The 23201-nt window shown below is 47.9% G+C and overlaps 1 protein-coding gene across 4 annotated transcripts in view; it reads left to right on the top strand.

The window, feature by feature from the left end:
• DOP1B (DOP1 leucine zipper like protein B) overlaps window positions 1-23201 on the top strand; it is a 107059-nt gene that overhangs the window by 62153 nt on the left and 21705 nt on the right. For all 4 annotated transcript variants that reach the window (XR_011997656.1, XM_072740746.1, XM_072740748.1 and 1 more), the window contains exons 16-26: window positions 4373-4525; window positions 5221-5321; window positions 6014-6204; window positions 9008-10637; window positions 11125-11236; window positions 11864-12052; window positions 13887-14009; window positions 15858-15992; window positions 20416-20471; window positions 21907-22011; window positions 22108-22174. Coding sequence is in view for 3 of the 4 variants with exons in the window: in XM_072740746.1 (XP_072596847.1) it covers window positions 4373-4525; window positions 5221-5321; window positions 6014-6204; window positions 9008-10637; window positions 11125-11236; window positions 11864-12052; window positions 13887-14009; window positions 15858-15992; window positions 20416-20471; window positions 21907-22011; window positions 22108-22174 (2862 nt within the window). In the remaining variant the exon portion in view is untranslated. The remainder of the gene's footprint in view (window positions 1-4372; window positions 4526-5220; window positions 5322-6013; window positions 6205-9007; window positions 10638-11124; window positions 11237-11863; window positions 12053-13886; window positions 14010-15857; window positions 15993-20415; window positions 20472-21906; window positions 22012-22107; window positions 22175-23201) is intronic.

Genomic DNA, 23201 nt, shown 5'->3' with positions numbered 1-23201 from the left:
GGCTTGATCTCACAACCCTGAGATCGTGACCTGAGCTGAAATCAAGAGTCAGACACTTAACCAACTAAGCCATCCAGACGCCCAACAGCCCTTTTTCAATAACCTGTAACAAATGCTTATGTGAATGTTGGAACTTACATTGGAACTCCCCATTTGGATACGTGATCCCACTGTCATCTTGCCTCCAGCGTTTCTTATGAAAAGGCAGCTCTTCATCTTCTTGGGTTTCCCTTGTGAATGATGAGTGATTTTTCTCTTGCTGCTTCAAAGTTTCCTCCTTCTCTTAGTCTGTTAGCCTCTCGTTGTGATGTGTCCAGTGTGGATTGTGTGGAGTTTATCCTACTTGGAATCCTTCAAGCTTCTTAGATGTGTAGTTCAATATCTTTTTTTTTTTTTTTTAAATCAAATTTGGGAAGGTTTTGTCCCCTACTTCTGCACATATTTTCCCTGCTCCTTTCTCCTCCTCCTTCCCCAGCACTCCACCTGTGGACGTGCTGCTGCTGCTGCACTTGACTGTTTCCTTTCCTTCGTTTCTTTCTCTTTATTCTTCAGATTTCACCATTTCTGTTGATCCATTTTCTTCACCGAGTCTTCCTTCTTTCAGTTCAGATGAACCAGTGAGCTCCTTGAGGGGTGAAAGTTTCATTTCAGTTATTGTACTTTCAGTTCCAGAATTTCCATTTGGTTCCTTCCCTTCCTTCCTTCCACTTTCTGTCTCCCTGTTGATGTCTTCTACTTGAAAAGAAGTTGTCATCATATCTTCCTTTACTTTTTTAAGCATGGCTTCCTTGAGTTATTTAAACATACTTACAATCACTACTTTGAAGTCTTTGCTAAATAAATCTGACACCTGGTTGCTCTCCCAGACACCTTCTGTTGCCTGCGTTTTCCCTTGTGTGAGTATCATATTTTCTTGTTTTGTTGCATGTCTTACAGTTTTTATCAAAACCTGGATATTTTAGATAATGTACCATAGCAACTTTACTGTATTCTGACCGCCATCTGCATCTTGTTTTGTCCTTGTCTGCTGTTTGGTGACTTGCCTAGACTGTTTTGGTGGAGTCTGTCCCCCCTGCCATATGAGACCTTTAGTGCTTGCTCCCTGGAGGGATGTGCGGTCAGCCTGCAGTGACAGTGGCCTAAGAAGGTTTGTCACTGACTATCTCTTTCCCTGGTCTCTGTGAAGCTGTCAGTGTACACCCCACTATTGGGCTCCACAAACTGCTGGCTCACTGCTCTCATGTTTTCAGCAGTGAGCAGAGACGTACGTTACCCCACAGTCTGATGGTTTCTGGAGGTCATCTTTGAGTTGTTTTGTTTACCAAAGAGGGTTTTTCCGAAGTGTCTCTTGTCCTGGTTATTTCTGATAAACAAGCTGGCCTATTGCTGTCATGGAGCTACCAGCCTCTTTGTAATCACTTATTAAAAAATTACATTGCTTTTGAGAGCACTCCTGGGTTTGAACTGCCCCACATTTTCCTGGAGGAGCTAGCTCTCTGGTTTGTGGCCTGCCTCTCACTCTGGACAAAGTCTCTACATCCTGTTGCTCAAGAAGTGCTGGAACTGAGACAGTTGCCTGCTTCTCTTGGAGGGCTAGCCCTGTAGGTCGCTCCCAGCAGTAGCCTCCAGTCGTCTGATCTTGCTTCTCTGAGCATGGAATGTCCCCCTACCAGTAAACTAGGGAAAGAATGATCTGAACTCAAGCACTCTTGGCCTGTAGTGTGTGGACACAGCCTCCACCCAGGAGTGAGGACAAGGAGTGAAATGCTATGGCCTGTGCCTTCCGTGAAGATGCAGAGCCTTGGACTGGGAACTGGGGAGGGTCAGGGGAATAGTCAAGTTCCTTGTCACACCAAGCTGGGCCGGGGGGTGGGAGGGGAGGGTTGTAGTTTCATTGCTACAGACTTGTTGCTTCTACTGGAATTTAGTAGATTTTCTTGAATAAATCTTTCTTTATTTCCTGGATGTCCTTAGGATAATTTCCAGAGACTCTAAATGTTTGATTTTTTTTTTCCATAATTTTCAGTTTTATTTACAGTAGTTTTTCTGGGAGAGCACATGGAGCTCCTCACACAGCCAGACTATCTTGTGTCCTCAGACCCCATCTATGGCATCAGGTCCTGGTGGAGTCTTACTAACTTGCTTTTGGGTTCGGGTCCCTCATCCCCGACACGCCCCCTCCTCTTCTTACCAGAGTTGAGTCCGTGTGGATCTTGCAACCAGGAACTGTGTCACTGTAATCCAGCAGCTGTGCCTGGGCAACCCTTCCTTGCTCCTGCTTCTATCCAAGAAGTTTGGGGTCATTGTGTTGTAAGGCACAGGGAAAGAACAGAAGGAAGAATTTAGTCTGTGAATCCTTAGAAAGCTATCAATAGAATGAAATGACTGCATTAAATATTCTTGTTTTGACGATGTACCCTTGGTGATGTTTTTGGAAAGTATGCTTTTCTGAGTTCTTTCTGAAGCCTCGATTTTTATTTTGAGTCAGATGTGGTACATATCTGAGTCTTTACCACTCGCCGGGCACTGGAGTGTGCTTTCTAGAATATACTCTCCAGAACGATGGCAGTGGCTGGCACTGGCCCATGAGGCGATGCTGGATGGGCAGCAGGGAAGCCACCTGCACAGATAGCCAGGCCATATGCCAGTTCCCGGACTCCAGGTGCAGGGCTGCTTCCAGATCTTCTGGCCTTTATCTCATTCTCACAGCACAGCCCACATCCCAGTGCTCACGTTGAGTAAGGCTCACTATCCCACGAGTGTCCTGACCTTTCTAATCAGGTGGTAACAGAATTCAGTTCACTAAGAAAGTGTTCAGAACATAGGGATTGAGAAGTCTAACTCAGATGAAGGAGCAGGTGTGCGATGTGTGTTTTGTGATCAACATCAGCCCCCAAACCCTTGAAAAAACATTGTTTTAAACCTTCCAGAAGGAAGGAGACTCTTCCACATAAATTTGCCCACAGTGGCTACAAGGTGACTACTCAGTCAAAAGTTTTGATTCAGAGCTTTCATTGCAATTTGACAATTGGAAATCACATTCCCGTAGATTAAAAAAAAAAAAATCACGATTAGGGCTCAAGACAGTCAACGGATAATTTGATCTAAGCAGAGAAGATAGTTTTGTCCAACAGAAATAGATGAGCCAAAAGAAGTCATTTGATCTAAGATGTACTTGGGAAATGTCACAGTCTGTGAGGCATAGTCCTTTCCCATCACCTGGAAAAATGCCTTCAGAAATTTCCTCCCAGAAATGGGGCCAGCCTTCCCCTGAGTCTCAGCCGGTTGCACCAGGCACCGCACGGGTGCTTCCTGGGGTCTGGAAGGGGCTGCAGCCAGCCCTAGACCCTGTATGTTTAAAGATCTAAAATCAGGGCTGAGAAGATGGAGGACTTGATTTGGGGTGTGGTTTGTGTCCTGAAAGTGAGCTGGGCATCCCCCGTGATGACACTGCACAGAAGTGGGCATGGACAGGGACGCCTGGGTGGCTCAGCGGTTGAGCGTCTGCCTTTGGCTCAGGTCATGATCCCAGGGTCCCGGGATCGAGTCCCACATTGGGCTCCCTGCATGGAGCCTGCTTCTCCCTCTGCCTGTGTCTCTGCCTCTCTGTGTATCTGATGAATAAATAAATAATTTTTTTTAAAAAAGAAATGGGAATGGACAGGTTTGTGGAATTAAAGCTGAAAGCCATGATTCTTTGTCAGTGCCTTGTGGTAACCGGTGTAAGCCAGCTGTAGGTGGTAAGGTGCTGCGAGTGTGTCTGCCTCAAGACTGGCACCACTCACTGCAAATTCCCCACACTTCCTGGAGGCCACATCTCTGGGACCTCCGGTGCCAGCACATAGTAAGGCTTGGTCAAGTGTGCTTGTCAAAAGGATGTGTCAACCAGTAGGTTCTTGTTTCCAGGATTTCCTCTCTGAAAGTAATGTTAAAGTCTGGGCAAGAGCTGCAGTGTTCTTAGCTGCAAGTTCCAAACCTCCAAGTTTGAAAGAGCACCTGGCTGACTGATTTGATAGAGCACGTGACTCCTGATCCCAGGGACTTGAATTCAAACTCCACATTGGGCATAGGGCTTACTTAATAAAAAGAGTAGTCTTGGGGTACCTGTCTGACTCAGTCAGGAGAGCACACGACTCTTGATCCCAGGGTCATGAGTTTGAGCCCCACATTGGGTGTAGGGACACCTGGTGGGATTTGGGTTTGGTTTGGGGTTTGCTTTGCTTCATTTTGTTTGTTGGTGGTATTTCTTTGTATGTTAGGGATCCTCACATAGGAAATGTAGGTAGAAGCCAGTTCCTTGGGGCTGGGGTTGGACTGGCACAAGGAAGAAATGTGGGTGCTGCCCATATCAACAGTCTCCCTCCTGCCTCAGAGGGTGGCTCGTGTGCTTTGGAATCAGCTGAACAAGGAGACCCGAGAGCATCACATCACCTGTGTAGAGTTGTTCTACCGGCTGCACTGCCTGGCCCCAACGGCCAACATCTGTGAAGATATCATCTGCCATGCCCTCCTGGACCCTGACAAGGTAAGTCCTTGCAGCCTGTAATCTCTGTCCTGCAACAATCCCAACTGCCAGGCCACCCATCACCGTAGATGCCCAGGGCTGACTTACATGTATTCAGCCCTCTGGGGCTCAGCAGACACCCTGATCAGTAAGCAGAGGGGTGTTACGGAGTCTCAGAAGATTGGGAGGCCTTCAGAAGCACTAGCCAGCCCCTTTAGAGTCCTAAAAACATGGGTTGTGTCCATCTTAAGACTCACCAGGGAAACCCACCCCCAACTCCCAGGATGTTTGCAGGACACTGAGTCCCTGGAAGGATCCCAGAGCTGCTGCTGAAGTAGGCAGTTGTAGGGAATGCATCACCCTTTTAGGCCCTGGCCGTCCTTTGCAGTCAAGTTGTGTCGTTCTTCTCTGAGCCACATGGGCCTGGCACCCCCAGGGTGTGTGAACACACCATGCTCTTCATGATCTTGTGATCTGCGACCCACGTGTGACCCTGGACATGGGCTTATGAGGGGTCTTGAAAATGTGCTTTACTGTATTCAAGTGAGCGAGGAAGGGAGGATGCCCGATGCCCATCTTCCTTGGCCCCGGGCCGCACTGGGAGCCCAGCACCGCCTCTGAGGTTGCTGTCTTCCTGCTGAGCTCCCCTTTGTTACTAGGGTTGGGTTTGCTGGGAGGGAGGGAGGTGCCTCACTCCCGCTTATTTCCTAATCAAGGGGACGAGACTGGAAGCTCTGTTTAGGTTTTCTGTCATCTGGCACCTGACGAGAGAGACCCAGGGCAGTCGTGTGACATCTCACAACCGCTCATTTGATAGGTAAGGTGCTACTCATGTAGATACCCTTAAGTCAAAAAGGACGCTTTGCGGAGGATCCTAGTCATTGTGTCAGGCCATGAGGGGGCTGTGTGCGAAACTGATAACATGACCCCATTTTCTGGATGCACAGCAAACGATTTCCATGATCCCTCGAGTGACTTTAGGCCAGATGCATGTGAATACATAGTAGGAATTTTCTTAATTTGGTCCCAGAAGGAGGAAGCCCAGTGCATCAGAATCACCTGAGCAGCTTTGAGACCATGCCTCGTGAAGGGACCTTTGTAGGGAAGTGGAGGTGGTCTGGGTCTGTATTGGGGCTGCAACTACGCTGGGTCTAGACACTTAAGTGTCAGTGACTATATGCTTGAGATGTGAATTTTACTGCAGTACAGTCTTTTGTACTTAAAAAAACAAAATCCTCCTCCTTGTTTCCAAAACTAGGTGTGGGGCCAGACACACAGCCTTAGAGAAAGGGTAGCTGATCCGATGGTGGGGGCCCGCCTCAAAGTTGATTGAATAATTTAAGGTGAAGCTGGGACATCAGGGTTTTGAAAGCCCCCCTAGTGATTCTTGGGTGGATGTCCACTTGTCTTTGCTTGGTCTCTAAGCCCAGCATGGGTGAAGCTCCCCGAGGGCATCCTGGTGCACAGGGTCACCACATGCTGACTTGATGGTGCCCTTCCCACCCGCAGATCCCTGTTCGTCGTGCTGGACAGCCTGGCCTGCACGGACGGTGCCATCAGCGCGGCAGCCCAGGGCTGGCTGGTTCGGGCGCTCTCCCTTGGTGATGTGGCACGCATCCTGGAACCCATGCTCCTGCTCCTGCTCCAGCCCAAAACCCAAAGGACTTCCATTCACTGCCTCAAGCAGGAGAACTCGGCAGGTGAGCACACCATGCAGGGTAGTGGGCAGGGTCAGTGGGAGGCTCTGTGTCCCCAGGGTCCTTGGGCCTGGGAGGGAGGAGGGGCGGCTCCAGCCCCAGCTGCCCCTGGGGACAGTCAAGGCACCTAGCCCTGCTCAGTGGTTTAGCTACATTCCAGTGGTGTGAGGGTACTTTGTAAAGTTGTGAGGACTCTTCCAACATAAGGAGTAGACGAACCAGCACTTCGAAATGCCAGGGAGTATGTTTTTGTTTTCACTGAAAAATCAGATTTTTTCTTTTTTTAATAAAAAAGGAAATTGTTAGTAACCACTGTTCCAATAAAAATAGCTGACTTTTTATTCTTTCACTACAAAAAACAATTCAAGTGCACCTAAGGTAGGAGGAAAGAATAACACATCCTCCATCCTAGCATCTTCACTTAGAAGAGTGGGTTTGGTGTCTGGCGGGAAGTTAAGTTTGAGACGGTTGGGCTGGCACTTCTCCCCAGATGTGTGCTTAGACTTGGGGAGGATTAGGTTGCCTCTACCTGTGAATGGCCTAGAAGCTGAAATCTCCTTGTAATCAGCTCAATTGTACTTAAGTAAAAAAACAAAACAAAACAAAAAAAAAAAAAACTCCTTTGTGAACCTTCAACCACGAGATGAGTGATTTCTTGTCTATTTTTCTATCTTTTCCCTAAAGTTCTCTCCAGCTATAAATTCTGTGAACAGATAATCAGAAATGTGGAATCCTTTGAGTTCCAAAAACTTCCAGAGGCATTTTTTTTAAGATTGATTGATTGATTGATTGATTGATTGATTGATTGATTAGAGAGAACACAAGTGAAGAGTGGGGAGGGCAGAGGGGTCAGAGAGAAGAAGAAGAAAAGAATCTCAGGCAGACTCCATGCCTAGCTCAGAGCCAGACGTGGGGCTCGATGTCACAACCCTGAGATCATGACCTGAGCCTAAACCAAGAGTCAGAGGCTTAACCGACTGAGCCACCCAGGCGCCCCCAGAGGCATCTTTAACACAAATTTAACTGACTATAGGTAGGAAGAAGAAGAACGGAGCTAATGTAGACCTAATGAGCGCATTACATTTGGGCGATCAGTACGGAGCAGTTTATGAACTAATGTGACTTTGCACACTAGGTGTGTTTTGTGACTTCCTCCAGTTTTTTTTTCCTTTTTTTTTTTTTTCCTCCAGTTTTCTAAGTGATGGCTTTACGAGCTTTGAGTTAGCTGGTTTAGCCCACTGGACTGTAAATATTCTGTCTGCACCATCTTATCTTACAGGGAAAAGCAGCCTCACACGCACATAAGCAGCGATTTCTGAGACGGCTTCTCCTCTTTACAAGGTTCTCTGACTAAAACTGGAACTTCTAGTTTTCCTTTAGGAGAGAAAGCTGGCTGCCTTCTCAAAGAGGAGGCATTTTAATAATCCACGTTATAGGAAAGTAAAGTCCAGGGAAGTATAAACTAAAGCACCTTCTTGAAAGCTTGGCTCTCATTTTCGGCTCTAAATTTGTTAGTGTTCCTCTGTGTTAGGAAGAGAGTCCTAAGGCCACATGTCCTAGTTTTAAGTCTGAGGGCACTTCCCACTGCTTCCTGTGACCCGTATTTCCCACTACCTTCCTGATAAAAGAAAGTGTCTTTTCCCTGCTGTGTCCTTACCCTGGAAGCAACTAGAATAGCCTTCTGCTTTACCCTCCACCCTATCCCTGTTTTGGAAATATTACGGTGAGCCTCAGGCAGCTCAGCTGTTTCTAATGCCTCATTCTTCCTCCTTTCCTAATCTTGCTTGATGTTCATGGACTGGATCTGCTGAGAGCTGCATGTGAAGATGGTTTGGCAAGCCAAGGACTTCTTTCTGGCTGTTGTTCCTTTTTAAAGAGACCTGAATATTTTAAAGCATCGTATATTTTCTGATTACAGAAGTACTCACATGCTCATTTTAACAATTGGAGTAATGAGGTAAAACACACACGGAAGTCCCCCAGCAGGTGCCTGGGTGGCTCAGTCGGTTGAGCATCTGCCTTTGGCTCAGATCATGATCACAGGGTCCTGGGGTCCAGCCCTGCATCAGGCTCCCTGCTCAGCGGGGAGTCTGCTTCTCCCTCTCCCTCTGCTTATACTCACTCTATCAAATAAATAAAATCTTTAAAAAAAAAAAGAAAGTCCCCTGGAATGCTAGCTAATAGAGCTAAGTACTGTTAATGGTTTGGCGGATAGTCCTCCAGATTTTTTTTAGAGCCGTGTATTATAGAGGCTCTCCCCTAAGTGAGCTCATTCAATACAGCTTGATTTTTTGTCTTTTACTTAAAATATGCCACTCATTGGTCTGTATCAGGACGTACGGATGTATCTTTTAGAAACCCAAATGGTACTCCACTGCATGCGTGTGCCACAATTTTTCTGTCTCAATGTTTTATTCGCTTTCCAGTTTGTCTTCCCATGTGACAGCTCAGCAAATACCCTTACAGCTTTGAAAACCTGCAGACACTTCTGTGGCATACATTTCTTGACAGGAACAAAATAATACACTTTTTTAATCACCCTCCCTGTAAAAGTTGCAATACTCACATATTCTCTGACAGTGTAACTAAATTATTGGATTCCCTGAACATTTTAAAAGACCCGTTCACTTTTACTTGACTGCCTTTTGTCCATGATACAATGTAGATTCCGGTGTTGTCGTTGTATGGGGGGAATTTTATTAGCATTGATCTTTCTGTCTGGCTTGAAGAGAAAGGGCATTCTGGAACTGATGTATCACCGCCAACTCTTCTGTTCTGAAGCCATTTGTCATTTTGTAATTTTCAGAAGACTTGCATCGTTGGTTTAACAGGAAGAAAATCCCCTTCAAAGAGGCGTGTGGAGCATCGGAGCTTCAGGAGGGCAGCTCGGAGGAAGGTGTGCCTCTCAACCAGTTCACCACCGTCGACCGTGAGGCCATTTGGGCCGAGGTGGAGAAGGAGCCGGAGAAGTGCCCCCCCGGAAGCGAGCTGAGTGAGGATGACCTCCCCTACTACGTGGACCTTCCCGACAGGACGGCCTGCAGCACGCTGGACAGCAGCGAGCACACGGAGTCCGCGGACACGAGCTCTGCCCACACGGACAGCGAGAACACGTCCTCCTTCTCCTCCCCTTCCCACGACCCGCAGGAGCTGAGCCACGAAGAGAGCTGCTGCGCGCCCATCCCCATGGGCGGCAGGGCCTACCCCAAGCGCTCGGCCCTGCTGGCCGCCTTCCAGGCAGAAAGCTTCAAGTCCAGTGCCAGATTAGGCCTGGCACGCGTGGACTCGGACAAGACCCAGGCTTCGGAGTCGTTCTCCAGCGACGAGGAGGCCGACTTGGAGCTCCAGGCCCTCAGCACGTCCCGTCTGCTGAAGCAGCAGCGGGAGAGGCAGGAGACCATCGAGGCTTTGTTCAAGCACATTCTGCTCTACCTGCAGCCCTACGACTCTCGGCGAGTCCTGTATGCCTTCTCGGTGCTAGAGGCCGTGCTCAAGACCAACCCCAAGGAGTTTATCGAGGCGGTGTCCAGGACCAGCATGGACACCAGCTCCACCGCGCACCTCAACCTCATCTCCAACCTCCTCGCCCGCCACCAGGAGGCCCTGGTCGGCCAGAGTTTCTACGGGAAACTCCAGACGCAGTCTCCCAGCGTGTGTCCCCACTCCCTGCTGATCGAGCTCCTCACCTACCTGTGCCTCAGTTTCCTGCGCAGCTATTACCCTTGTTACCTGAAGGTCTCCCACCGAGACGTCCTCGGCAACCGGGACGTGCAGGTCAAGAGCGTGGAGGTTTTGATCCGAATAATGACGCAGCTGGTCTCCGTGGCCAAGTCGGCCGAGGGGAAGAACGTGGAGTTCATTCACAGCTTGCTGCAGAGGTGCAAAGTTCAGGAGTTCGTCCTGCTTTCACTGTCAGCGTCCATGTACACGAGCCAGAAGCGCTATGGCCTGGCCACCGCCGAGCGAGGCCGGGCCCTGCAGGAGGAGAGCCTCTTTGAGGAGAGTCTCATCAACCTGGGCCAGGATCAGATCTGGAGCGAGCACCCCCTGCAGATCGAGTTGCTGAAGCTCCTGCAGGTGCTCATTGTCCTGGAACATCACCTGGGCCAGGTCCAGGAGGAGGCTGAAAATCAGCCAGAACTGTCCCGGGAGTGGCGGAGAGCCCTTAACTTCCAGCAGGCCATCAGTGCCATGCAGTATATGCAGCCGCACCCGCTCACCTCCCAGGGGCTGCTGGTGTCCGCCGTGGTGAGGGGTCTGCAGCCGGCCTATGGCTACGGCATGCACCCGGCCTGGGTGAGCTTGGTCACGCATTCCTTGCCGTACTTTGGAAAGTCCCTGGGCTGGACCGTGACACCTTTCATTGTCCAGATCTGCAAAAATTTGGATGAGCTGGTCAAGCAGTATGAAAGCGAAGCTGTGAAGCTCTCTATCAGGTATGGCAAACCGTTTGGTGTGTTATTACTGCTTTGATGATCCTGTTTGTAACAGGTGGCTGACCTGACGCGCCATAGAAGCCAGTTGGAGGATAATTCCAACCTAATCAAAAGCCTGCTTTGCATTGTCAAGAGGGGTAACAAGGAGCTAAATGCTCATGTCCTTCATTTTTGATTCCACACAGGTACCCAGGCTAGCTGAGTGTTGTAGCCACACTCCATTACTTTTCCAAGACCAAAGTAAAGACATGCGTCACCTTTATAGAAATTCTGAAATAACCTGAAAACATTTTTCCACAGTGACTGTAGGAATGTAAAATGTAAAAGCACAAACGGTGCCCCTCGTTATTGTAACAATATTTCATTATGAGGGCCCTAATTTATCAAAGATAGTGCTAGCTCACTGGTTTCTGCGTTTAGGTAGGGTTAAAAACCTTACAGCCTCATTCATAAAAATTCTCATGAGTTTCTCATTTCTTCACCAAAGCATGACCTCCAAGAGGGAAAACATTTCCCCAGATTACCCCCTCACTCTTTTGGAAGGCCTGACAACCATTACTCATTTTTGTCTTCTGGAACAACCCAACCAAAACAAAAAGGTAAGTTGTTTTTTTCTGTACCTCCCTCCCCAGGCTCGAGGCACTTTTCATATATTGTGTTGTCTTCATTGGATTATGACCAGTTCAAATAAGAAATGTGCACATGTAATAACTGTAAATATGTACACAGATGTATACTTGCACAGAATGCAAGCGCGTATGCAAATATATGTGCACAAATGTGGGAAAATAATGCAAATGTACTTTGTTTTTCTGGTGCTCCCTGAGGCACCGTCCATTGCCCATTGTTTTATCAGTAACCAAATGGGATAAAATGTCTTTTTGGTGCCAATTTTTTACACATGGTATTTGTGAAATCTCCAGTCTGATACCATTTCAGCTGTTATTTGCTCTGCCCTATTGGGGATTACGTTTCAGAATACAGGTAATGCTTCAGCTGAATGAAAGAGTCTATAACATGGAACCTCAGACTCCCAGGTGCCCGTCTTAGAAAGAATGCCATGGGTTGAAATGCACAGGGAAGCATTTTGCTTCCAGACCACCACCCGTGGGACTTGCTTGGAGGCGTGCAACTGCCCAGACTCCCACCCCACCCACTCCTGGCCTCATGGGAAGGGGGCCGGTGCCACACACGCAGCCAAGTCTCATGTTCACTTTCAATTGTAGACCACTACCATAAGCGATCCTACCAATTTGAAAAATGCCAAGAATGCCATTCTGGAAGAGTTGCCTCGAATCGTTAACACCATGGCCCTTCTCTGGAATGTTCTCAGAAAGGAGGAGACTCACAAGAGACCCGTCGATCTCCTTGGAGCCACAAAGGGATCCTCTTCCGTTTACTTTAAAACCACCAAAGTAAGAGAACTTCCTCTGTGGTTTTATTCTTTCTTTTGTCTTGTCCCACCCAAAACAAGTATGTACAGGAATATATGCATAAATAATCAAGCTTAATGTGATCAATTAAACTCAAGTTACTTGTAAGTCAGAAATAGAACTCTCCAGTTTATTAGAATAACTTTCCGGGAGGTGGGCAGGGGGTTGAGGTGACTGAGTGATGGGCACTGAGGGGGGCACTTTGCAGGATGAGCACTGGGTATTAGGCTAAATGTTGGCAAATTGAATCCCAATTAAAAAAAAAAAAAAGAGAGAACTTTCCTGGGACATCTGGGTGGCTCAGTCAACTGAGCATCCAACTCTTGATTTCGGGTCTGGTTATGATCTCAGGGTCCTGGGATCAAGCCATGCCTCGGGCTCCTTGCTTAGCGGGGAGTTGGCCTGAGGATTCTCTCTCCCTCCTCCCACCCCTCCTCTCTCTCTCTCTCTCTCTAATAAATAAATCTTTAAAAGAATAACTTTCCTATTTATTGAAAAAAAGGCTTTGTGAATTCAACCCGTCTTTTCCCCTTTCATCTCTTTATTTAAAGTAAAAATAAAGTCTCTGGGGGCTTGAATGGGGTACCAAAAGATCTCACCTGTTTCCCTGAAGCACTTTTATCACACAGCTTGTCTCATATCCTGCTTTCAGTGGTGCCTTGGACACCTGGGCACATCAAGTGGAACACTATGGTGTCTCAGTTTTTTTGTTAAACCAAACCTACATAGCCCAGGGTGTTTCTAGTTCACACCCACTCTCAATTATAGCAGTCTCTACCTTGGAAGCATCGGGGCATGTGGCTCAGTCTCTGATTGCCTGGTATGGCCCCTTGGAATTATCTGGTCATATCTCTTGTCAGCTGACCAGCCAGTGCCAGGGTGGCCTCAGGGCTTACACAGGCATTCGGCAACCCTGGCTGGGCAGACTGGTTCAGAGCATGGGGAACAGGATGACTCAGGTTCAGCGCTCTGCTCAGCCATACTGTGGGACCTTGGGCAGGTTCCCCAGCCTCTCGGTGCTGGAGTTTCTGAAGTTGGAAGCATGCATCATCTAAAGCACTCTACATTTATTAGCACATTTAGCCCTCATGTACGAGGTGGGCACTGTTTTTATTCCCAGGTTACAAACAAGAACTTTGGGGTGTAGAGAGCAGAAGCACTTTGCAGGCAATTGTACATATAAGCAGCGGCACAGGGGTTGGACCCAGGGCACAGGATGGAGGACATCTCCCCCACATGCTCGTTGCATCTAACATGATCTTAAACATAGACGTAGAGACATAGTAAGTGCTCAGTAAATTCATTCATTCCACAAATATTTGTGTGCCTGCTGCAGGGCACTGGGCCTTGTTCATACAAGACAGAGGAGGTCCTCGCCCTCGTGGCAAACACACATGCTAACCACCAGTTTAAAAATCAAGATGAGGGCAACCCCAGTGGTGCAGCGGTTTAGCGCCGCCTGCAGCCCGAGGTGTGATCCTGGAGACCTGGGATCGAGTCCCACGTCGGGCTCCCTGCATGGAGCCTGCTCCTCCCTCTGCCTGTGTCTCTGCCCCTCTCTCTCTCTCAATAAATAAATACATTAAAAAATCTTAAAAATCTTAAATCTTAATACATTAAAAAAAAAAAGATGAGAAGCACTACAAAGAAACACAGGATATTCTGACAGCATATGACCAAGAGACCTGCCCCGGCCTGGGGTTGAGGGGAGGCCTCCCTTGGGCAGACCAGCGAGCTTCCACTCCCAGCATTTGAGGGTGGTCCATGAAAGCCCGGGTGCTACTGTGCCATAACTCTTCTCTTTCTCCCATTCTAGACCATACGACAAAAAATTTTAGACTTCTTGAACCCCTTGACGGCCCATCTGGGAGTTCAGTTAACCGCCGCTGTCGCAGCAGTGTGGAGCAGAAAGAAGGTTAAACGTCTCAGTAAGATGAAGGTAGAGTCTAAAAATGAAAGTACTTAAACTTACTCTGCCAGAAATACCAGAGTCGCGTGTAATCAGAGGTGACATTGGAGACCGACGTGGGAAACTGCTGAAGTGGTTTCACTGTTTTAAATGCACAGATAACACAGCCGTGCCTCCAACTAGGATTGTGGGTGGGTGGGCAGGTGGCAGGGGGTGCAGGGAGCTCACCCCTGGCTTGCTCTCGGATCTCTGTGTAATGAATACATACTACTGCCATTCAGTCTTTTAAATGTAATATCTAATAGCGTACGTAGAAGAGCACATACAGCATGTATGTTCCACGAAACAGAGAAACCATGAACCTGCCTCCCAGCTCGAGTGCACGTTATCCTACCTGTGAGAACCCCTGCTGGTCCTTCCCTGCGTGTAGTGCCATCCTAGAGCTTTTTTTTAACTATTATTTCAAAGACTTTATTATTACCGTTTTTAAGAGCAGTCGTAGGTGCCCAGCAAAATTGAGTGGAAAGTACAGAGATTTCCCAAATATCCTTGCCCCACACGTGTATGGCCTCCCCCACGATCAGCAACCCCCCAAGTGGTAGGTTTGTTCCACTCATGAACTACACTGACGCATCATTGTCACCCGGGTTCCATAGGCTTTTTAATTTATAAAAATAATACTTGCAAAAACGTAAAACCGATTTAAATCATCGTGTTCCTATTCCCAAAGATGACTTCAGTTCACAGCTCATCCATTCTTTATCCACTGACTGGTCCATCACTAAGTCCTCCAGGGACTTGTTTTATTTCTGCAAAACCAACATAATCCTCTTCCTTTGTTCTTTCTTGACTATCTAGGTTTCTTTCTTTCTTTCTTTTTTTTTTTTTTTTTTTTAAGATTTATTTATTTATGATAGACACAGAGAGAGAGAGGCAGAGACACAGGCAGAGGGAGAAGCAGGCTCCATGCCGGGAGCCCAACGCGGGACTCAATCCCGTGACTCCAGGATCGTGCCCTGGGCCAAAGGCAGGCGCTAAACCGCTGAGCCACCCAGGGATTCCGACCATCTAGGTTTCTATCTCACTTCCCTCAGAGGGTCTCTCCCACTCCCTGGACACTATCTCAGTGCCCAACATGGGCTCCTGTTCCCTGAGGAGGCATGAGAGGTTGGTGGTGTAGGCCACCTTGCTTAGCACCTGTAGAATCTTCCCTGGTGGTAATCCTTATCCTTCCAAGTGCATGCGATCGTATTATGCAGACTTCCATCATCAAAAGTACTTCTCACCCCCCCCCCAAAAAAAAAAAACAAAAAAAAACTAAAACAAAACAAAAGTACTTCCCATACCAGGGCTTTCCTGCCAAGGCCAACCATCGAAAACCTGGTTTATCTGGTTTCCCGTTTACTAGCTTCATACTTTTAGAGCTATCTTTCAATGCCAGCCTGCTTTGTTCAAATTAAGTGTATCTGTTTCTAAAAATGCTTTCTGAGGGGCATCTGGCTGGCTCCGTTGGTAGACCACCCAAACCTTGATCTCAGGGATGTGAGTTTGAGTCCCACAATAGGTATAGAGATTACTGTTTAAAAAATGAAACAAAATTCTTTCTAAGCTCGAACATACCAATGTCACTGCCCTATCGTCACCTGTGCCTGTTATTCCTCATGTGTGTCAGATGCTGATACATCACTGTCATTAAATACTCAGCCTCCTCTTTATCCCCACCGATAGAGTCCTTTACCTAGTTTTTGTTTAAATATTTACTTAAAAGATTAAAGCTCTCTCTCCAAGGGCAGCTATTACGGAATACTTTCTGTGCATCATTCTTATTTTTGTTTTCTCTCTGTGAGTTTGAAGAGAGCTGTTTTTTTTCCTTGGCAGATTGTCCCAGCTGCAAGTGCATCCCAACTGACCCTTGTCGACCTGATCTGTGCGCTCAGCACCCTGCAGACGGACACGGTGCTGCACCTAGCAAAGGAGGTGGTGAAGAGGCCGCCGCAGATCCGCGGGGACGAGGTGGGAAGCCTGGGGATCTTCCAGATGAATGCATGGCACCCTCCTATCTTTTATAAATTATGTTTGGGAGGGAAGCAGAGGTCGCAGGAGCACCTGAGAATTCCTGGTGTTAGGGAAATGGAGATGTTTTCCTGGGCTTGGGGGAGACTCTGTGAAGTGTGCCTAATGGGCTTCAGTGCACAGGTTTGAAGGTGGGAGCTGCTGGAGGTCAGGGCTGTCTCTACCCAGGCTGTAGCACCCCAGCCCAGAGATGGGTTCTTACCAAGTACTTGCAGCATGCTAAGTTGAACAAAGCTTTGGAAAAGAGGAAATAAGCATTCCTGGATAGCTCGGTGGTTGAATGTCTGCCTTCGGCTCAGGGAGTGAATCCGGGGTTCTGGGATCGAGTACTGCATTGGGAGCCTGGTTCTCCCTCTGCCTATATCTCTGCCTCTTTCTGTGTGTCTCTAAGATAAATAAAATCTTAAAAAAAGAAAAAAGAGGGGATCCCTGGGTGGCTCAGCAGTTTAGTGCCTGCCTTCAGCCCAGGGCGTGATCCTGCAGTCCCCGGATCAGGTCCCACGTCAGGCTTGCATGGAGCCTGCTTCTCCCTCTGCCTGTGTCTCTGCTCCCCCCCCCCCCCCCCCCCGTGTCTATCATGAATAAATAAAATCTTAAAAAAAAAAAAAAAAAAAAGAAAAGAAAAGAAAAAAGAGGAAATGGCACTTGCCTCAAGGAACTCACGGCCTAAGAGGCGTCAGAGAGAAGCAAAGCCAGATGCTACACCTAAAGGTGGGCCAGACCGACTTTATTCAGTAGCTACTGTTGGGAGAGAGAGCTGACCTCAGTTCTGATTTGCTCAGAGGCAGCAAGGTATTTTAGCCCAAACAACGGGGGAGTAGGAACGGTGAACGAGCAGGGCCCCCAACAAGTCAGGGAACTGGGAAATTCTGAAAGAGCAGGGAGGGGGCCGGATCTCCTTCAGAGGCGATATCTCAGAGGACAGCTCCCAGGTCCTGGAGGAAGACCTTTCCTATCCTGGAGGATGCATGCACGTCTCAAAGGAAGGGTTAATAAATGCCCCAGGCAGGGAGGTCTGGAGCCTATCGGTGTTGACAGAGCAAATGGCAAACTGTTTTGGCAGCCTCCAGCGCTCTCGGGGAGGCATTTGAGGGTGACGGGGTTATCATCTGCGGGACACCGCCTTGAGCTGCTAGAAACCTCGGTAGTGTTTGTTCCCAGTACAGGTTAGTAGGGGCCGGAGTCATTTCGGCTGGAAGTCCCAGCCCCCACAGGCCCAGGAGGGGAAGAGAGAGCTCTGACCAGAGTTCAGAGAAGAGAAGGTCTTTGTCAAAGGGCAAGTTAAGCGTTTGCATAATTTTTACATAAAAATGAAAAAGGTCAGAGGACAGGACTCCTTCGAGGCATTCTGAGAAGGAAGAGATTTCTTCTGGCCGCAGTGGAGGCAGGGCGCGAGAAGGGGCGAGAAGGGCGCTAGGATGGAACTGTGAAGAGTTTTGCTGCAACTTTTCTGCACAGCAGCCGGGGAAGTCCTTGGTACCTAGAGGCCTTTTCCAGTCACATGCAATGGTTTTGAAACAGAGCAGACTTTGTGGTTTAACTTTCTTTTTTTTTTAATGCCCTTAGAGCTTTTAAAAAAAAATAGATTTTATTCTTAAGTAATCTCTACACCCAACATGGGGCTCGAACTCAGGACCCCGAGATCAAAAGTCACATGCTCTGCTGACTGAGCCAGCCAGGCAACTCAGAGCTTTTTGTGTTTCCCAGGGCACCTCATTGAAAGTATAGGAGCTGTTTTGTTCTTAGTTTAATAGAAACCAGAGATTTATTTTGACTTTGAAATAATTGCCTTCTATCAGATAATTTAAAGTGGTTAGGAAAGTGGCACCTGGGTGGCCCAGTCAATTAAGTGTCTGCCTTTGGCTCAGGTCATGATCTCAGGATCCTTGGATCAAGCCCCATGTCAGGCTTCCTGCTCAGTGGGGAGTCTGCTTCTCCCTCTCCTTCTGCTCATCCCCACTGCTGTGCATTTGTGAGCTGTCTTTCAGATAAACGAATAACTGAATAAATATGTTTTTTTAGTTGTTAGGGAAAATATAAGGACAGTTCCCTAAATGAAAACTAGCAGAATGGACAAAGCATTCATTCATTCATTCATTCGAGATCTTTAAATTTATTTAATAGAGTGGAGAGAGAGTGTAGGGGTAGAGGGAGAGGGGCAGAGGGAAGCAGACTCCCTGCTGGAGCAGGGAGCCTGACATGGGGCTCCATCCCAGGACCCCGAGATCATGACCTGAACCGAAGGCAGGTGCTTAACTGACTGAGCCACCCAGGTGCCCCAAAGTGAATATTTAAAAATAAAGTTTTACTCAAACAGATATTCGAACACCATTTTTATAGTAGAATTACTCACAATAGTGAAAAGGTAGAAACAACCCAGGTATCCATTGGTGAACGATTGGATAAAGAAAACCAGATATATCCACACAGTGGAGTATGGAATATTAGCCTTAGAAAGTTAATTCTGACACCTGCTACAACAATGGATGAACCTTGAAACCAGTCACAGAAGACAAAAATTATGTGATTCCAGTTACGTGAGATCTCTAGAGTAGTCTGTTGTGAACATAGTTCCTACAGAATGTAGAGTGGTGGTTGCCAGAGAGAGGAGAGGGAACAGGAGTTACTGTCTATCAGGACAGAGTTTCAGTTTGGAGATGAAAAGGTTCTGGAGATGGATGGTGGTGATGGTTGTACAACAATATGAATGTTAATGCCACATGAACTTGAAGCCATGGCACTAGACACTTAAAAATGGTTAAAATGGCAAATTTTAGGTATACTTTAAAGATGTATTTATTTTAGAGAGGGCGTGAGCTGGGTAGGGAACATAAGGAGAGGAGACTCCCTGCTGAGTGCACAGCCCAATGTAGGGCTCAATCCCACGACCCTAAAATCATGGCCTGAGCTGAAACCAAGAGTCGGTCACTTAACCAACTGAGCCACCCAGGCGCCCCTTAAGTATATTTTACCACGATAAAAAGTCTTATAACAAATAAAAGGCATATAGCTTCGGGTATTAAGGTCATTGCACTGGGGACGGCAAACAAAAGCTGAACCTTGGAATCAGTGTTTTCAGCCACGTCTTACCCGGTGAGTGGGAAAACTGGCCAAGAATTTCTTTAGCCATTTTTATAGCTGGTACATGGCACAGGGGAGCCTCTACAGACACGTCTGTGCTGAGAAGGCCTATTAGGGCTCCTCACCAGCCAGTTGTGTTCAGGGCCCTGGTCCTTTCTCATTCCAGAACTGAAAATCAGCTACGTGCTTCAGTGGTAAGGAATCCTAAATAGTGAAACTCCTACTGCCCTCAGTCAGCTCTCTTCTAGTGGGGAAAAGAAGATAAGCCAGCCTAAAAATTAACACCATGAGGCCAGATTATGGAGCCGCTGAAGCACAAGGAATCGGATGTGAAATGCACACGGGTGACATCCATGGCATTCGTCGGGCCTCCCGCAAATGCCTGGTATAGTCTTGCTGCCTTCACTCTTGTACATAAATATTAAAGTAGTCAACCCCGAAGAGAGGAGCAGGGGTGAAAGAGCCATCAGATTCTTGGTGACTTCACATTTTATAACCCTGAGCAAGTCTCAGGTGTCAGGAAAGTGACCCTGCACACTGGTGGTCACTTCCTATGAGCAGAGCCAAGTGAGCTGTCCGCCAGGAGGAGCCTCTGCGACAGGTTTTCTATGCACAGCAGACAGTTCTAGTTTTGTTCCTTCACATCACTTGAATTTCTACAAATATCTGCCACTCCTGGGCTGAAAAAACAAAACAACCACACACACACTAGATCTCATCTGGCTGGCTGGTTTTTGGCTGTTTGAGTAACAGAATTGTGTTTCACGACTCGTTTAATTAGCTCAACTTGTATAATTTCTACAAACAGCTTTTTATAAGCAAGGAAGGGGGAAAATTTTCAAAGCCAGTTTCTGAGTAGTTGCAGCCACTTGGGATTCAGGGAAGTTGTCTGGTCTGAGTTTAAGGGAATTCCTTGAGCTAAGAATTAAAAGTTTTTATCATCTGTTGTCTGTAGCTAATTGCACACCCTCATGAGGGTCAACAGGCCACCACCTTGTTTAGGGAAGTTCAGCTACGATGCCACATTTTCCCTGAATATTTATTAAAAGCCTGGTGTGGACTCTCCCGGGGAAGTCTGCTAAGAGGGGCAGTCATGTTTGGGGACCTCATAGCATACGTTTGTTTTGTTATGCTCGGGGGATGGGGTCACGGGTGTTACTGTATTTGAAAAGCTCAGGCTAAAACCCTTTGCTTTATGAGACAGTTTCATTTTCTCTTGTGATTCTTCTTCTAACCTCATTTCCTACCAACCTGGAGTAACTGGTTTCACTTTTGTTTTCAGAAAGCGCCCCTTGTGGATATCCCTGTGTTGCAGTTTTGCTACGCTTTCATCCAGAGGTAATGCAGCCCTTCCCAAAGGCTTCTCAATTAGAGATGCTCTTGCAGGGATTCCAAGCAGAACCCTGGTTGTACTTGACCCCTGGAGAAAATACCGTGACGGTGTCTTACTTTCCTCCCGAGGAGAGAGAATGCCCTGATGCTCTTACTTCTCCTTTTGCAGAGATCTGATCTCATTTTGTCCCAGTGCTGTACGTTGAACGTTTTATGTTCAGTGTTGAACGTGTTGAAGACTTCTTTTAGAAAAAGGAAAAATGATTCTTCTGGGTGCTGTCCCCAGCACCTTCCTGTGGCTTCTGCTGGGGTGTCCTGAGCTTACTGGCACTTTTCTGGAGCCTCTGCTGCAGGAGGCAGTGAGGCAGACCCCCCATGTGGTTCTCCACAGTAGAGAGGAAGCCTTCCTGGGCTCTTGGGTCTCACATGGGCACGTCCAGGTGCAGCTCGCAGGCCTCCACCATCCAGGGCCGTCTCTGTTGCAGTAACTAGGGGCAGGTGGGGGGCAGAAGCCCCTTCTCAGGGAAGCCTCCAAATCCTCACGGGTGTGGAGTTACACAATCAGGCAATCTGACAACCAGGGACAAGCTCCTTGGTTAGCCCAGTTCCCATTTCATGCTTCTTCCGACTCCCCACGCCCTGAGGTTGCAGGAGGGTAGGTAGAGAGAGTCATAATCCCTGCAGTCCCTGGCTCTGGGCTCTAGTTTGGATCAGCTGTTGATGCTTCACCCACAAGCATTGCCCCAGTTCTTTTTCCAGGAGTTAAAGAGCTGATCACACATCTCTCCTGGTGAGAGCTGCCATGCATCGTGATGCTAGCAAGTGTCTGCTGCAGCGGTCTGAGTGACACAGGAGCTCTCGGAACAGCTGCACGTTAGGTTTTTACCCTCCTCCTCTTGCAGAGGAGGCACTGCCGATGTCACTCAGGAGGCAGTACATCAAGCACCAGGACTTGAACCCGGGGCCCTCGGGCTGTGGCTAAGCCACAGCATATTGTACTATGCAGGCCTCGTCTGGAAAGCTGCCCAAGATCAGCTTCCTGGTGGGGGACCTTGTGATGTGACCCAAGGACTGACTCCAGTACCAACAACACTGGGGAGGCCGGATATGCAAGCCAGACAGATCCAAGGGATCAGAAGCCCTCTGGTTTGAGGCCTTTCTCTGATAGACCGGAAACCAGGAGCATCTGACTTGTCAGCAGCAGGCTTTCTGGTCTCCAGGCTCCCAAGTTCTTGCCAGAATACTAAAATTTAGCTTGTGCATTATTTTAACTTAGAAAAGAACAAACAAGTTAGTCAGATAGGCCATCTTCCCTCTGCTTTCCAAATGCCTGGATCTGAAATGTGCTCCTGATAACGTGTTTTAACTTGTTCACATGTTCACAGTTGGGTGGGTTTTTTTTTTCCTTTTTTCTTTTTTCTTTTTTTTTTTTTTAAAATAGGCTCCCAGTGACAGCCTTGCAGGAGAACTTTCCTTCATTGTTGGGCGTGTTAAAGGAATCTGTACAGTTGAATCTCGCTCCCCCCGGATACTTTCTGCTTCTCAGGTATTGTGGCCCACCAGTCCGGTCACCGTGTCGTTCTGCCCCAAGGTACCTTGTTTCTGCAGCGCTCCTAGTCTGACGCTGATTGTCTCCCAACAGCATGCTCAATGACTTCGTGACGAGAACTCCCAACGTGGAAAGCAAGAAGGACCAAAAAGACCTGCAGGTCTGTGTGCAGAGTCTAGCAGATGCAACTGTTCCAGGAATAGTGCCCGCCTTTAGAGGAGGTGCTGGGGAAATGTCAGCACCGCGCAGGATCATTCCTTAGATTTGCAGTTGTTCTCGCATCTGGCTTCCTCTGTTGCTGTCTGGGGAGGGCTTGATAGACCTGGGCCACAGACTCCTGCCAAAGCTCTTGCGTCAGACTTGAGCAAGCCCTCATGGGTTGACAGGATGCCCCCATCATCACCCTACGCAGACGTGGGTGCCGCCACCACCTTAGCAACGTTAGGATAGAAACTCCGTAGACGTGGATTTCTTTCCTGAGAGCCTTTCTTTCCCTGCCCTCCCTTAGTAAAGCAACGTATAACTCAAAGGAAATTTGAAAAATCCTGCAAAGTAAAAGTGAAACTCACCCCAGGAGAAGGGAGATCTTCAAGTAGATAGCCACCTAATAAATAGAATGATAAAGTTAGGAAGTCACTATTTTGCAACAGTGAGAATCATTGATGCAGGGGCTGTTGCGCCAAGGCTTCCATCGAAACCGGGACGTGTTATCAGTCCTGTGACTCTGGTGACATGTCTGCTAATTGTTATGATCCGTGGCATTTGTGAAGGGTCTCTGGTTCGCACTGCTGAAGCGCTGGAGCACTGTATAAAACACAGTCAAGCATAATCAGGAAATTTGGGGGGCTCCTCCGGCCTTCACTTGTAGAGAAGGAAGCATCATTAAAGCACAGACGCTGCGTGACCAGCACTTGGACAGCACTTCCCAAACTCAGCTCTCAAGGCCCCTGTTTTGTGGCCTGTTACCTATAGCACATCCCTCGCTTTGGTCCATTCTGGGGGTAGCATTGGCCACGAGTGTTATCACAACTGGTACAACTGGTCCACCTCGCCCCTGCTCCTTGTGGTTGCCTCTACCCCATAATGCCCAGCCTCCTGATACCAACCCCTTACTCCTGCTCCGAGGCAGGACCTGCACTTCTTCCCTGTGTGCTCACCTCCTCTGAGCCCTCGGTCCCTTTTCCTGC

The sequence above is a fragment of the Vulpes vulpes genome, chromosome 15 (assembly GCF_048418805.1).
Source record: "Vulpes vulpes isolate BD-2025 chromosome 15, VulVul3, whole genome shotgun sequence".
Taxonomy (NCBI): domain Eukaryota; kingdom Metazoa; phylum Chordata; class Mammalia; order Carnivora; family Canidae; genus Vulpes; species Vulpes vulpes.
Note: the sequence above shows the minus strand (reverse complement) of the source record. Positions and strands in the feature narration are given on the sequence as shown.